We start from the raw sequence: 14,857 nt of genomic DNA on the forward strand, positions 1-14,857 counted from the left end.
TCTCTATAGTCCAAACACACACACACAAAGATCAGTCCAAGACTCTAGCTCTCTTTTATTTAGAAAATGTAGCCACGTTAATTAATTGAGTACACTTTAAAAAATTGGAAATTGAGAAAATAGATCTAAATCCTAACCTGAGAGAGATTACGAACGTAACCAAAAAGGTCTGTTAGCTTTAGAGTAAGAATATATATTTTAATACTATGATGAATAGACAATGTCCATCTTTTTTTGAAACAGCCATCCACTCATCTTAGTTCTCTTATTTCCTTATTTCTTTCTTCTAACACTTATTTAATTTTCCTTTTTAATTTGGTCTCCCTCCTGTTGTTGCACCACATAGACTTACAAGCAATACCCTTAGTCTGGAATACCATACCTAACCTTCTATAAAAACATAGAAAATATACTTTACTTCCACAAAAGTTCATACTTGTCACAAAATTTACAAATGGAAAGAAACTGGCGATTTTACATGTGATATGAATTTCAATGGACACTTTTGAGGCCGCTCATGTGTAAGTTGGCTGGCTGGAAAGTTGATAGTATTTGCTCCTCACTGCAGTCCTTCGTTTCATGGGCAGTAAAGCATTGCACACATAAATGGAAGGGTAATAATATTAACAGTGGGTGAGGATCCACTTGCTTCTAAAAGTTCTATGACCTGAAGAGGCATTTGTGATGTATTGTTGGAGGTCTTGAAGCACAGAACTCTGATAGATACTACATCACTGGAATGGGCAGTTGCTACCAGTTGCACATCACTTTCAAAACAAATACAGAAGACGTGACCTGGGAAGAGGTATCAACTACAGGAAATTGAGCATCAAAACATCAGCCTTTGCCATCTGCTATATCTGCCAAAGACTCGTGGTAACTGGTCATTGTGTAAAGCTTCATACCAATCTATAAGTGGTGGAAGCCTTAAAAAACACTCTTCTTGGTTTGAAAGCAGCTGCTGCTGTAGGATTTTGGCATTCATCAGACAACCCTTGCAACAGCAGTAGTAAAAGAATGAGACTTCGTCTCAGCCCCTTGTGGTTCCAAGTGACTTCCAACCAGTAAATGCACCTGAACTTTAGAGTGTGATATTACAGACTGCATTGCTAGGAAGGAACAGCTCATCATTAAGCGTTTGATCTCTCAATATAAAGGCTCCAAGCTTCTAATTGTGAGCATATATATTCTGTACCAAAGTTTGTCTGGCCCTCGCTATAGTGCATGTTCAAGGTGAGGCAGGCTCATAAGGATATGACAACCAGGGGTGTCTGAGAGCCTCTGAGGCAGTAGGGCGTTTTGCTGGATTGTTCTGTAAAAGGTATCCTACAAACTCAATAAAACCTTGGTCACCCGTAGATAACCGATGTCTAAGAGATGTCTTCTTGGGAAGCAAGTATTCCAGCTGGTCATTTTCCTGCACTCAATATTAGCAGTTTAGAGGTTTACACACTTGACTAATCCCAAAAGCCATTAAATTGTATCTAAGTATGCAAAATAAGAAACACTGGAACTGGCACTTCAGGAAAGCAGGGACGTTGCCATTAAGCATGACAATGCATATGTACATTTCTTCAAGCATGTTATAACAGACTTACGACTATTTTGATGACACCCGAAATGATTCACATAACCGAAAGAATATAATAACTGGCAGCTTAAGAGTTGCTCTTACACTGCTAAAAAATACAGTTTACATCAGTATGTGTTTTAAGATGGGATTGAGGGCACGATTGTATAAACTCTGGTTGGCTTTACATAAAGCTCAACAAAGGTTATTAATATGTTTTGAGCTAACAGAGGCTGTTGACCATAGGATGTACAGGTGTACATGGTGCAACAGGCAGAGCAAATATCAGGATCTTCATGTCATAGTAGGTTTTTGAGCCTTGTAACTGTAAGTGGGATAGATGATAGTAAGAAAGAGTAGGCAATACAGTAGAGGATAGCACCTTGCTATTCCTTTTCACTGCTATGCACACTTTTGCCACCAGTGTGGTACCATCAGTATGTGCACTTTGTCAACACAAATGATGATGCTACAAATAGCCAAACTCTTGTCAAGGTCATTGTCATTCACCTTATGGCCATCAAAACAAGCATCTATGGCTAAGGTCCAAAACCTTAACCAGTAACTATATGCCTACAATTCTGGCACGTGTCCAGTCTAATTCTGGCTTGAAACAGGATCTTGAGGGCCTTTCTAGCAAGAATCTAGCATATTTCTGGCTAAGAAGACTTTAAATCAGTCTGGATTCTGCTATGTCCAAGCTCATTAGCATGTCTTATTTTCTAGATGGAAAATGGAAGCCCAATCTGGGTTCAATATTGTAGCCGGCCTTCAGTAACCCAAAGGGCAGTGTACTCTATTTGTGCATGCAATTTAAAGCAAAGCAGTAAATTCAGAAACAATAAAATACTTGCAAAGGGAGCTAGAATGCTCCTACTGAAGAAATGACACCTATTGGCTCCAAGCTTGGTGCCTCTTTTGATAAAACTTTAGAATACAAAGAGATTCTCCAAATGGAAGTACACTGCTAAAATTTCAGTGGTTTCTTGTGACAAAACTAACCTATCAATGCTCGTCGCCCTAATTTGAACATAATTTCACGAAGCAATACATCCATGGGCATCCAGCTTTGTATCCGTGAACTGCCTCACTATTTCTCTCATAAACAAGGAAGCTTCTTGCAATAAAACTGTCCCAAATCAGTTAGTTATTTTACGCCTCCATGTGTGACCCCTATGAGTGAATACACTTTAGTGTGTATTGCAGTATGTGTTTAGATGTGAAGAGCTACACCATCCAACATTTGATAAGGTTCAAAGGTTTAGGTGAATACCTATGCCTATATTCTCTCTCTCTCTCTCTCTCTCTCTCTCTCTCTCTCTCTCTCTCTCTCTCTCTCTCTCTCTCTCTCTCTCTCTCTGTGGATCCTCCATAGCTGCCCGTTATCACTCTTGGGCTCAACATCCAATAGCCACCTCCATCCCCAGCTGAGCTGTCACCAGCAGATCCAGCCAGCCTGTTTCCGCCATCCAAACAGTTGCCATCTAGGAACACCAACTTGCTGCTCCACGTGCTGCCCTGGTAGCTCCACCTTGCTTGCCAATTGCTGGTGTTCCCGTCACCACCAACTACCCCACCAGCACCAGTACTTTGTCCTTAGCAGCACCGTTGTCAGGCCCTCCTGCACTGCTCAGTGCTGCCTAGCCCTCCTACACCACTGCCTGGCTTCTGACACCAGCTACGCCATGTCCCTACTCATACCATCAATGTCAAGCTCTACCACCTGCCTCAGCTGCATTTAGTCTGTCCAGTAACAATGCAGTGCTAACTCAGTTCCAGCATCACCTCAACCCCTAACCTAACTACAGCTGTTAGAATTGTGCATATCTCAGGTAAAAAGCTCATAGCCAAAGTGCGCCGCATTTCTGAGCTAGTGCATTTAATGCTAGATGACCTTAATTTCTGGCCACATTTAATGCTGGCTGACCTGCTATTTTTGATGTATTGTTTCGGCCTATTTATTGGCTGCCTCTCCTCCACCTCATTATCAATTCATACGAGCACACTACATCTTGTTGGAGAGAGGAAGACTGGAGCACTTTGCCAGTGGCCCATAGCCCCTATCTTTGTACACACTCTTAAGCCTTGGTGTATGGATTCCATTTCCCCAGTTCATTATCTTTGAGTTCCTGCGTTCTTGCTCTTCTATCAACTTCTTTGTGTTTACAGCAGTTCTATCAGCTCTATCTCTTTGCTTTCATTGCTCTACACTATTCTAACATGGCATCAAAGCCCAAGTGTCTTGGTTCTAGCGCTGGTTGCTATTTTTGACTGCTTTTTACAGGTCTGATCCCTCTTCATGATTACTCCAAAGTAGTCTGCATTTTGTTGTTGTCCTCCTCCAGCTGGCTTGGGCAATTGATTTGACAGCTAGGTAGCAGTTTTCAGCCACTAGGCAGCCTAATTCCTCTGTGTTTTCAGAGCTGTACCTGCATTTTTTTCTGCTCCAACCTGCATTTTCATCTGCTCAGCCATCATTTTTGCTTCAGCTGCTAACATTTTGATCTTCTGTCCAGCTAATTTTCATTTTATTTTGCAGGCATTGGCTTCTTCCTGCCCACATTTTAAGCTTGATTGACACACTTGGGGGAAGGATCATACATCGGTTGTTGGGCCTCTATTCACTACACTCATGTCACATTATATTCTATCTCTTGTCACTACATTGTTCTCTTTTGTGAATCGGTGACCTCTTGGTATGGGATTGGTAATCACAAGTGCCTATTCTCTCTCAAACCACTCAATATCTTCTCTCTATCTCATCTAAATGGATCCATGTTGCAATACTGATTACAAGCTTAAAGGCCTACCACAGCCTACATCTCCGGATCTATCAGAGTATGACACACTCTTCCACAAATACTCTCTACTCCGCTCCTTGAGAGATGGGAGTTCAGGGTTAGTTTTCACCTTGCATAGTGTGTTTGCTGCTCATTATTCAGATTCCATTATCGACTATGTTCCTTGTCTCTATGTTGACCCTAACCTTAATTGTGTTTCTTTATCAGTCTATGAATTTGTCGTACAATTGTGTTTGTATTTTGTAGACGAGTATTTCTTTACAACCTACAGCACAATCCGATCAAGATACCCTATACTATTCAAGGGAAACATTTCCCTTAGACTATTCAAAGGGGACACCACGCTACTAGCCATGGAGGCCCCAAGTCAGCAACACTTGCCTTGAGATTCAAAGGCTCCGCACATCATTACTCCAATCAAGCATCATGTACCGGAGAGTTGAAAAAATCAAAGTCGCATGCCAATCAAGGGTATAGTGATGTCAAACACACAAGTTACACTAGAGAGAGATTATAGAGACAGCACAAGCAGCACCTAGTAGCACTAGGGAACCACTCTAGATGCTATCCATACACCATTTCACGAAGGATCTATCATTTATTATACTCACTGATCTTGACTAGATGGAGTTAGACAAGATTGCTCCACATGGTTGCATCCTTAACACACATAGCAGCCCATCATTCACTTAGATAGCTAGTCATGTAGTGTTCCATCCACTTGCCCCTTTTATCCCATACATTGACATTGTATCCTATATCATTTTCCACTTTGTTGTGCACTATATATCACATATTACGCTCTACATGGTACTGCCCATTGTACATGGTTCTGTCTCATAGGACATTCTTGATCTCTATAGACATTGATCTCTCTCTTTCTTTTCATAATAGGTATTTATACTAATTATGAAAAACAATATAGGAGAACAAGATTACAAAGTGCAAGCCCGAGGGTGGCTCTAGACCATCATATATGAACCAAATATAATGGATTCAGCAAACACATAAGGACGAGAGTGCAAGAGGCGCCCCAGGACTAGACAAACACAAAGAATCAAGAGTTTTGACGAGATTTTGCCGCACGGACCTGGACCTAGGCCTAGGCCATTGAGGCCAATGTCTCCGATACACCATCTTCAAAGAAGTCTCCTAGCACCGCATAGGGATTGGGCCTCTGATGTTCGGCCCGTAAGGAGGAATGCTCATCTACAGGTTGGGAGGTAGAACTTGGAAACTTGCGATCCCATCAAGTGATGACAACCAGCAACATCAAAAGCCAGTTGGGCTAGAGGGTCATGAGCACGTTGTTGTGGCCATTGCTCTTTTGGGGGGTTGTGGATCTTTGGTAGTAGTAGGAACTCAACCAGTAGGCATATCAGAATATTTGTCTCAGCGACACGAATAAGTACAAAGGGGGTCCTATGATGAAGAAGGATCAGCAAATACTGTAGGCACGGAAGTACCCTTTTCTTTTCCTTTGTTCCGTCAGTTGGTCTCCGACCAAGCTTCATTCCATCCCTATGTCTCCAAGCTTGAAGGAGGAGCTGGCTGCCTGGTTGGCTGAATAATCTATTGCTCGTCAAAATGGGGGATGTGCTTTGATCCTTATCCATGGGGTGGTCCACCAAGGTACCCTTTCAGTTTGGGCATTCTGCAAAGAAGTGACCCAATTGACCACAAGAGAAACAGTGGTCAGCAAAAGTACCCTACTTGAGCTAAAACCAAAGAGGCCTCATATCACTACAATTGAGGCACAACTACTTAGGTCTCTTTCTAATTGTATCCCAATCAAGCCTTCAGGCCAACCATACAAAAAGTAAATAGTTGTCATGAAGCCAAAAGCCTAATAAAAGAACACAACACATGAACAAAAACTCTCTAACAAGATATCCAGCAGCAATCCCTAGGAACAAAGAAAGGGGATCAAGCAGATGGTACAACAAGGGTGGAGCGAATAGTGTCCATGCATGGAGCAACCACCTCTCCAATAATGAGGCAAGCTGAAATCATAGAAGAAATCTCCCACAACAGCAAGCCTTACACTCAACCCACATGGCCACGGATACTCGAGGCCAAATCAATTATAAAGGCATTTCTAGTCTACCAGATGAGCCAAAAAATAGTCCATAGAATAAAGGGAAAGAGACAAGGATGATGAGACCGCAACCTAGCTAAGGAAGGCAACTTGCAAAGGACCCAAGAAGACATCGGCGTTCTTTGACCTATGAGTGAGGTCCACACTTTGGAAATGAAGTCCCAGACCTGTCTAGTAAGCGAAGAAGAAATAAAACAATGAACGGTGTCTCATCACAAGTAGTGCAAAAGATGCATGTGCCCTAGGATATCTTTCAAGCTTGCAACACATTGCCTGGAAGAGACCTCTCTCTCTCTCTCTCTCTCTCTCTCTCTCTCTCTCTCTCTCTCTCTCTCTCTCTCTCTCTCCAGCTCAATTGTGCACCTCCTTACATCAGTTAGAGATTGAGACTCATAGATAAAGATCCATCCCACTAGAGGAGTGCATATGCCAAATATGCCAGTTAGAGCGAAAGACACATAAGCATTATATTTGCTATTGCCCAGCTTATTATGAGGTCTGTGGCCATTTCCACTATGTGTTTAGAGATGCATTTGGACCGCTATCCAAAGTCATGGATTTTGCCAACCACTAATGCCTTGGCCTCTTTCTCCTTGAGATACGACGACTTCATGACATGATCCTCAAGGGTATAGCTGCTCCAAGACTTCAAGGCCCTTCACAGAGACAGCTCACATGGTTTTTTGCAAGGGAGACTCAAAATACCTCAATATAGTCTCTCTCACTGCCCACGCATAAACAAGGAGTATTGATTGATTGAGCCATTGAACTGAGCTGATCCAAATATCCTAACCCTCAACACAGACGCCGACGACACCTTCATAGGCAACTATAGGAGATTATCACATGAGCTAGAGCTAGGTTCTCCATATCCATATGAGATTGTACCATCGTGAGCTCATTGTTACTAGATAGAGTTCTATGTGTTACACATAGCTTTAGTTAGTTTCTTTCTCATTTGCTTTGCACTACATGATGATGGAGGCCCTTTTTCAAACCATCAACTTCATACACAAAGTGCGTGACATGCATCCAGATAGACTATGTAAAAGGGCCTTCGAGGCCTCTAGGTAGCTAGCTCAAGCAAGACAGGAGACTTCATGATATGCACAAGTCAAGCAATGGCTTACAAGATATGCGGTTGACGTGAACCATCTCCCCCCCCCCCCCTTTCAATATGATCCTGACCCCCCCTTCATAGATCTCTCCCATATAGAGAGGAACTTGGTCTTATTACAGAGACCACTTCATTAAGACTACCCTGAATGGCTTCATTGGGAGACTTGGATACTTGATGTATACATGCCACATTAGAGGTGGGTAGCCATTGGCTAGCTTAGGGCATCCTCTCAACAACTCGAGATCGAGACCGGGAGAGCTATCCACATCCCTAGAGTTAAGCGAATCTGCAGATTATGTCACAAGGAGGTAGAGAGAGAGAAGCACTACATCTGCAAATGCAGAGTCTATAGCATAGTCCGAGCTAGATACCCCACACTATTTGGAGGAGACACCTCACTCAAACTAGTTATAAAGTCTCCACACCAGCACCACTTGGACTAGTTCCTAGTTGAGATTTGGAGGCTCCGCACATCACTTCTATAGGCTGGCACTATATAGACATGGGGGCATCAGTCATAGCTTACCGATTTCTTCCAAACAATGACCGCCCACACGGCACCTACACTGAGAGGGGTGACAGTCCAAAGAGCTGAGGAGATCATAGTAGGACGCTGCCCACAGATACAGGGGTAGCAAACACAAATACTTCATCAAACAGCAATGAGGGAGATCCGCCAGCAACATGAGCAGCAGTTGACAAAGTTCCCAACCCAAATGCTACCCTCATACTATTTCATCCGGGAGGTACGACATACTCTACCCACCGATCCTGACTAGGTGGAGCTATATATATGAGTATCATTTAGCCACACATCTAGACACGTACTATCTCATCCTCCCATTGTATCCCTATACAAGCACTGTTTGTGTACACCACCTTGGCTTCTTTTACAATATATCAGTTTTAGCATGTCACATTTTGATGTCCAGTGATGATCAACATTGTACATGATTTTGTCTAATAGGCCGATTTTGGCCTCAGAAGACATATATATACATATACACACACATACACACATATAAGGAGCTGCATCCTCCACACCTGCTGACAAAATCCACTTTCTTCCTGACAAAACTATCAAGAAAATGCTCCAATGCTGAATGGATGAGATCTCAGCTCTAGATCTGAGAAAATTCAGACCAGCAAAGAAAGAGAAGAAAAATAGCAGTAATCATACTACAAATGAAGCTCCAGGGCTGAGGAGAAGATCCCCATGCATACGTGACTGGTCTAGCTGTGGCCTTACCTCACTGCACCATTAATCCCCATAGCTGAAACTCTCAAGAACAGCAGCAAAACTGAGAAAAAACAGCCAAACCAGGTGCGACTTTTTGTTTTTGTGTGTGTGTGTGTGTGTGTGTGTGCGCGCACACGCGTGCACCGCGCTGTTGGGTTTTTTTTTTAAAGGCAGCAGCACCCCGGGGGCCAACATGCCCAAGCTTTCATAATTAACCTGCCCCAAACTTAATTTAATAAGCAGCTGCCCAAACTTTGGCTAAACTTCCATTTAATGAAATTTCATCATTTTAACCTTAGAAACTCACTATTTCAAAGGTTTTGAACCAATTTATTTGATCCTTCCTGCTCACTATTTCAAAGGTTTTGAACCAATTTATTTGATCCTTCCTGCCGTAAGGCCAGACTATGCTCATTGCATGTCCAATGCCCATGTCCTTCATCACAATGCAATGGTCACCATGCATAGAGCCAGGGGTACCGGAATTGAAGTATTGTAACTAAAAACATTATGTGAAGTTCATTTCACATTCTAGTGACAAATATGGTACCTTGATGAGAGTCTATTTTGTTCGTTTCCTTTAAGTTCAGCTACAACATTTATAGATAAGTTATGTTAGTCTAACAAATGAGATAGTACTAAGTGTGAAAGTGCACCTCCCCAATAAGTTCCACTCTACCTCATAGCATGTTGATAGCACGTATACAAAACCAGATCCTCTTAGATAAAGGGGAACCAATTCGTACAAAATGGCAGGCTACTGGAGCCAAGCCACAGGGAACTAGATGGAGCAGAGGAACAGGCTGTAAGTGAAATGGCAGGCCAGGTGATACAGCTGGTCAGACCAGACCCACTCAGCAGCCTCTTACACTATAAACAGGGAGCTCCTTCAGAACATTCTTGCTTTTCCTCTCTTCCTGCACTCATCCTCTGCCTATCACAACCATTCCTTCTCGCAACAGTGTGATTCCGCTATTTTGTGCTTCCCCGTGTATACAGTAATCTGAAGAACTAACTTGTAGTCACTTGCGCACTAGTGTTCTTGTGATGAAGTCATCAACTGGATCTTGCATTCGGTATCCAATCCAAAGTTTGACCTTGGGGCAGTGTACACAGAGCAGGCCAATGTTCAGCTATATTATTTTGTAGCATGCCCTATCCCCAACTATAGTGGTTATATCCCAAACTTTAGGTTGCCCTGTGTTCCATAACCACATCCACCCAATCTTTATAGTGATCAGATCAATAGGCCTCCATCTTCCAAGCAGTTGAAAACCAGAGAACAGCTCCTGATTATTGGGTGGCTACCATGGAATTGAATTCCATCTCTGATTTCTTTTGCAGGCAGTCTCAAGATTACCTAATTTGTAGCATAGGGGCTCATAGGATGAGGGATCTCTTCTCCTCACTCATTCATGTAGCACCGCTCAGTAAGTTCAAGGATAACGGAAGTTACCAATCCAATCTCCACACAAAAGTTGAAAAGGGGATCAAAATTGTAATCCATCGCCCACATGTCAAGGGTCATGATCCTATAGACTCTGACTAACACTCCCCACAATGCAGAACTACAACAGGAAGTACAATAAAGATCATATATATGCATTTTGAGCAGTTAAGGACAATTCCCATGTGGAAAAATAAATGCACTTAAAACACAACAAACGTTGGTCATCAGAAAGTTAAAGCCAACCATACATTAATCTGCGAAAAAGTATGAATTGAAAGCTTAAATACCAATAAGAAACTCTTGCAACAATTAGGCCTTCCATAGTTACCATTCTATGCTGTAGCCTGGAAAACTTAGTTCAATACCAATCCCTACCTGGTTTCTTTCGTACAAAATATGATTTTTTGTGAAAAACTTATGAGTATCTCGTCCTTTGGCAAGTACTTCAGGATCAATAGGGCCAAGGATTCCGATAACTCTTGCAAGGAGTGTTGCAAGAGAGTCGTTCTGAAATAACACCTGCAACATTTACACACAAGACTTATCAAAAACTATCAAGAACTGCTTCAAAGTATCAAGACTTGCTTAAATTAGCAGTCAGAAGTACTGCAGCCCATTTTCATGGATATGTAAATTATTGTCATAGACAGCAATGGGACATGAGGTCTCGTATGTTGAAATGTTGATTAAAACCATTAAGACTACTTCTGTGGATATCTGAAATTAATTAATACAGGCATATTCGGAATGTGAAAACTAAAGTAGAGCAGGTGTCTGCAAAAAGAAACAGAATCAGAAATTTCGTTAAGAAAGCAATGCAGTAATTGCTAACTGCTACATTTTTAGAAATTAGTGGGTGCTTCTAGCTTTTCAAATGTGTAGCTTCACAAATATGTATTTCTTGCTTTTCAATCCCTTACCTCTTCACATGATATGTTGCATCAATTAAATACCCCTTTGTATGCTTCAACATGCTTAGTATTAGAGCTGTAAACGTTGATTCTCATTTTTCTGACATGATGAAGTAAGATGAACTTGATCCATGACCTGTTCTACTTTAATCTTTCAAGTTTCGCAGAATATTACGTGTGAATGTGACTGCATCTCAATTTATTTGCAACTGTTCTTTCAACCCCCTCACCTTCCTCCCTCCCTCCCCACCTCTCCACCATACAATACCTCCATCTCCCCTGCTATTGGCCTACCTTCTATTGAGCCATCAAAATTAACGCTTGCATTAGCATTAAATTGTCATGCATTAAAGCCTAATTTTACTCCTTAAAAACAGACCCAAAAGGCTTTATTCATGTTAAAAGGATTTATTTGTGCACAATAGGGAAAACATCCAAACATCCCCCACTCTCAAATCATTCCCAAAGATCACTCCTCTTCTCCATCAGCTTTCCTTCCCCCCAGAACACAGTGGATGCTGACCTTTTTCTTGCAAATAAACAAGGGTGACTACTTATATTACTCGAAAGAAAATACAATGATGTACAAACGCTCGACATTTTAATTAAAGCTATCTAGAAATCAAATAAAATCAAATCATATATACAAGGCCTCTCAAGGTGGTCTAGGGGAATGGGGGAAGAAGCCATGGTGGAGCTGCCAGAGGGAGTGAGTAACTGATGAACAGAGATCAGCCAATGTGGCATACTTGGAGCTGCCAGAGGGAGTGAGTAACTGATGAACAGAGATCAGCCAATGTGGCATACTTGGAGGCTCTTGTTGGTGAAAAACATCTCATTGTGGGCCTTGTGAATGTGCCATTCTATGAAGGTGCCGATTATTAAAGATTAGTTGTCCCCCAAAGTAGCATTTCTCAATGTACAGTTGGTGCAGTCAGTTCTCTCAGAGGGACTTAGCAGTTCCTATCAGTTATTTGGGCATTTCTTTTCAGCAGTCGCCAATGTCAGCCCTTGTACATCTGCCCTCTTCATTTCAGCATTCATTTACTGCAGATTTCTGCATTCTTCTATCTCTTTTCCGTCTCCCTTTCTCTTATGTTTATTGTCTTTCAGTCTTGTCCATATGCTTCCGCATTCGTTGCAATCTGACATGGTATCAGAGCAACATAGAAGGGCCAGTTGATCATGAGTAGACCTGATCACAAGGATTCTTCGTGACAAAAGTTTAAGTTTTCAGCCTTTGGAGGCTGCGGTTAAGAGATTGTACACAGAGAAGAGCAAAGATGCTGGTTTTTGCAAGTCCTTGCTGTTCTTGAAGGAGAAAAGGCTGTGTTTTCAGTCTTTTGCTGCAGATTTTAAGTTTTCATTACCTCCGGTGGGTGAAACTCTTTGAGGATGAGCGGAAGAAGCCCTAGCAAGCACCAACACTATGCGCGGAGTCAAAGCGAGCTGCCCTTGTTTTTGTGCAGGTCATTCCATTTACAATATCGACCGAAATTGACGTGGAGTTTCAAGTTATTATGGACTGTAAGGTCCCCGTGTTGCTAGACCTTACTTTAGATCAAAAGCTAGATGAGGAGAATTACCCCATTTGGTGCGTAAAGATGCGTGTCCTCTTGGAGTCTTATGATTTGGTGGAGCTCATGACCAAGGCTATAGACCGTCCTACAGCCCATTATGCCTCCAAGCTTTCTACATGTGAGAAACCCGAGTTGATAAAGGTACAAGCACATTGGGACAAATTAAATGTCTATATCCGTTCTTTCCTCTTTCTCTCTTGCACTCCAGCCGTCATTGTTCACATCAAGCACTTGACCATGGCTTGAGAGATATAGCTGGAGCTTGATCAAATGTATACTCGAATAACCAAGATGAAGCAGATGTCTCTGGAGGTTCAAATGAGGACTTTGAGTCCTAACAAGTCTTCTTCTATATGGAAGTATATCAATAAGCTCGGCAATTGCAAATGCGAGTCCAGAACATAGGCAAGGCGACTACCTCGAAGGACATGGTGATAACTCTTCTTTCTCAATTACCACCCCGATTCGGTGCATTCCATTCCGCCTTGATTGCTTCAAGGCAAACAAAGACCCTTAAGTGGGAGGAGTTGGTTTCTATGCTCTTGGACCGAGAGGAACAACTCAAAGGTCAAAGCACTCCCAAGTTAGAGGCTTTGATCAATCAATCTTCCCAATAGGAGGGCAAGAACAACACTAAGAAAAAAAAGGATAAGAAGTCCAAACAAGACAAAGCCAAGAAGTTTACTTGACAAATATGTGGCAAGACAAGTCATTGGCAAAAAGATTGCCCTAACAAGGAGAAGGACACCAAGAAGAAGACTACAAAGGATTCAAGAGCGGTGGTTGCTTCTTCATCGGTTGCCTTCCTCCATTTGAAGGTGGTAGAGAATGTTCCTCTGACGGCCACTAACGCAGTGATGATGGGCAAACAATCTCATGAGTGGATTGTGGGCAATGGTGCTTCCCACCACATGACTCCTTCTTTAGAAGGGATTGCCCGTATACGTCTGATGCATGGACAAATCCTTATAGGTGACAATTCTTCAGTTCCCATCAAAGGCAAGGGTGATATGCAACTGATTCCGGATGGGCAAGGTGATGCCCGCACATCAAAGGTACTCTTATGTGTTGAGTCTAGGGTATCATCTCCTTAATGAGATAGTTTCACTCAACTATAAAAGAAATGCATGCTCTAGAAAGAGCTGCCTCCTCCGTCAAAGCACATGACAGACTAAATGTCAGAGCTCCTAATGTCCCCACCTGACTCAAATTGCAACTGACAGGCAAGAGATGACAATACATATGATTGCTAACACCCCCTCTCAAATCATGGATGTGGCAAAAGGCCAAAGAAGATGTAGTGGAGCCTAGGGTAGCAAAAGAAGTGCCAATGCTAAAGAAGTTCGTCAATGAAGTTCGCCGATGAAGAAAATGTTAGCAGTCATGTTTGTCATGCCTTGTCATCTCCTGCCTGTGAGCCTCAGTCTGAGTCAGACGAGGACATTATGAGCTCTGACATGTTTATCATGTGTTTTGATGGAGGAGGCTAGTCACTCTCGACTGGCTGTCAGTTTCCATTTCTATGCATTCCCTTTATTTGTCGGGGTCCAGTGTGCATTTTTAGGGCAGTTTCTGCATTTCCCAAGCTGTCCACACCTGCCAGGTATTGTCCCCCTGTTTCGGGATTTTCTGGACCCAGATGTGCCACGTCAGCATTTTGCGACTGCATTTAATGCAGTCGGACTGCATTAAATGCAGTCGGCCCAGTATTTAGGGCCCCTGGGGCAGGTCGGCCAGTTTTGGGCTCTTTTGGCTATATATAGCCAGCCCCCCACACTTGGCAGATAATCTCTCAGTCTTCTTCCTCTTCAACAGGTGCACACTCCGACATCCTTTTCCTCCGTGGTGGTGCTGCCATCGTCATCAGCCTGATCTGGTGCCCTCACTGACGCTGTGGGCTGCGTGCAGGGACTGATCAGTCCATTTCAGTGTATTCAGCATTCATTTCAGTCAGTGCAGATTTTCTTCCTTCATTCTCTGCTTTCTCTCTCCTCTCCTCTGTGTTCGTGTTCTTCTTCCGTTGTGCACTCTCACATGGTATCATCGCCAAACTGAGAGCACGGAGGTCTTCATCGACTGGAGAGACA

The 14,857-nt window shown here is 42.7% G+C and overlaps 1 protein-coding gene across 1 annotated transcript in view; it reads right to left on the reverse strand.

The window, feature by feature from the left end:
- Positions 1-377: 377 nt before the first annotated feature.
- The window catches only part of LOC148032814 (uncharacterized), an 83,521-nt gene continuing 69,041 nt past the window's right edge, over positions 378-14,857 (reverse strand). Inside the window, exons 6-7 of the mRNA XM_087683489.1 lie at positions 10,655-10,798; positions 378-1,417 (exon numbers count right to left, since the gene is read on the reverse strand). Coding sequence (XP_087539615.1) covers positions 1,229-1,417; positions 10,655-10,798 — 333 coding nt within the window. The 3' untranslated portion in view covers positions 378-1,228. The remainder of the gene's footprint in view (positions 1,418-10,654; positions 10,799-14,857) is intronic.

The sequence above is a fragment of the Lygodium microphyllum genome, chromosome 8 (assembly GCF_053477565.2).
Source record: "Lygodium microphyllum isolate KBCC chromosome 8, Lygodium_microphyllum_v1.1.10, whole genome shotgun sequence".
Classification (NCBI taxonomy): Eukaryota; Viridiplantae; Streptophyta; class Polypodiopsida; order Schizaeales; family Lygodiaceae; genus Lygodium; species Lygodium microphyllum.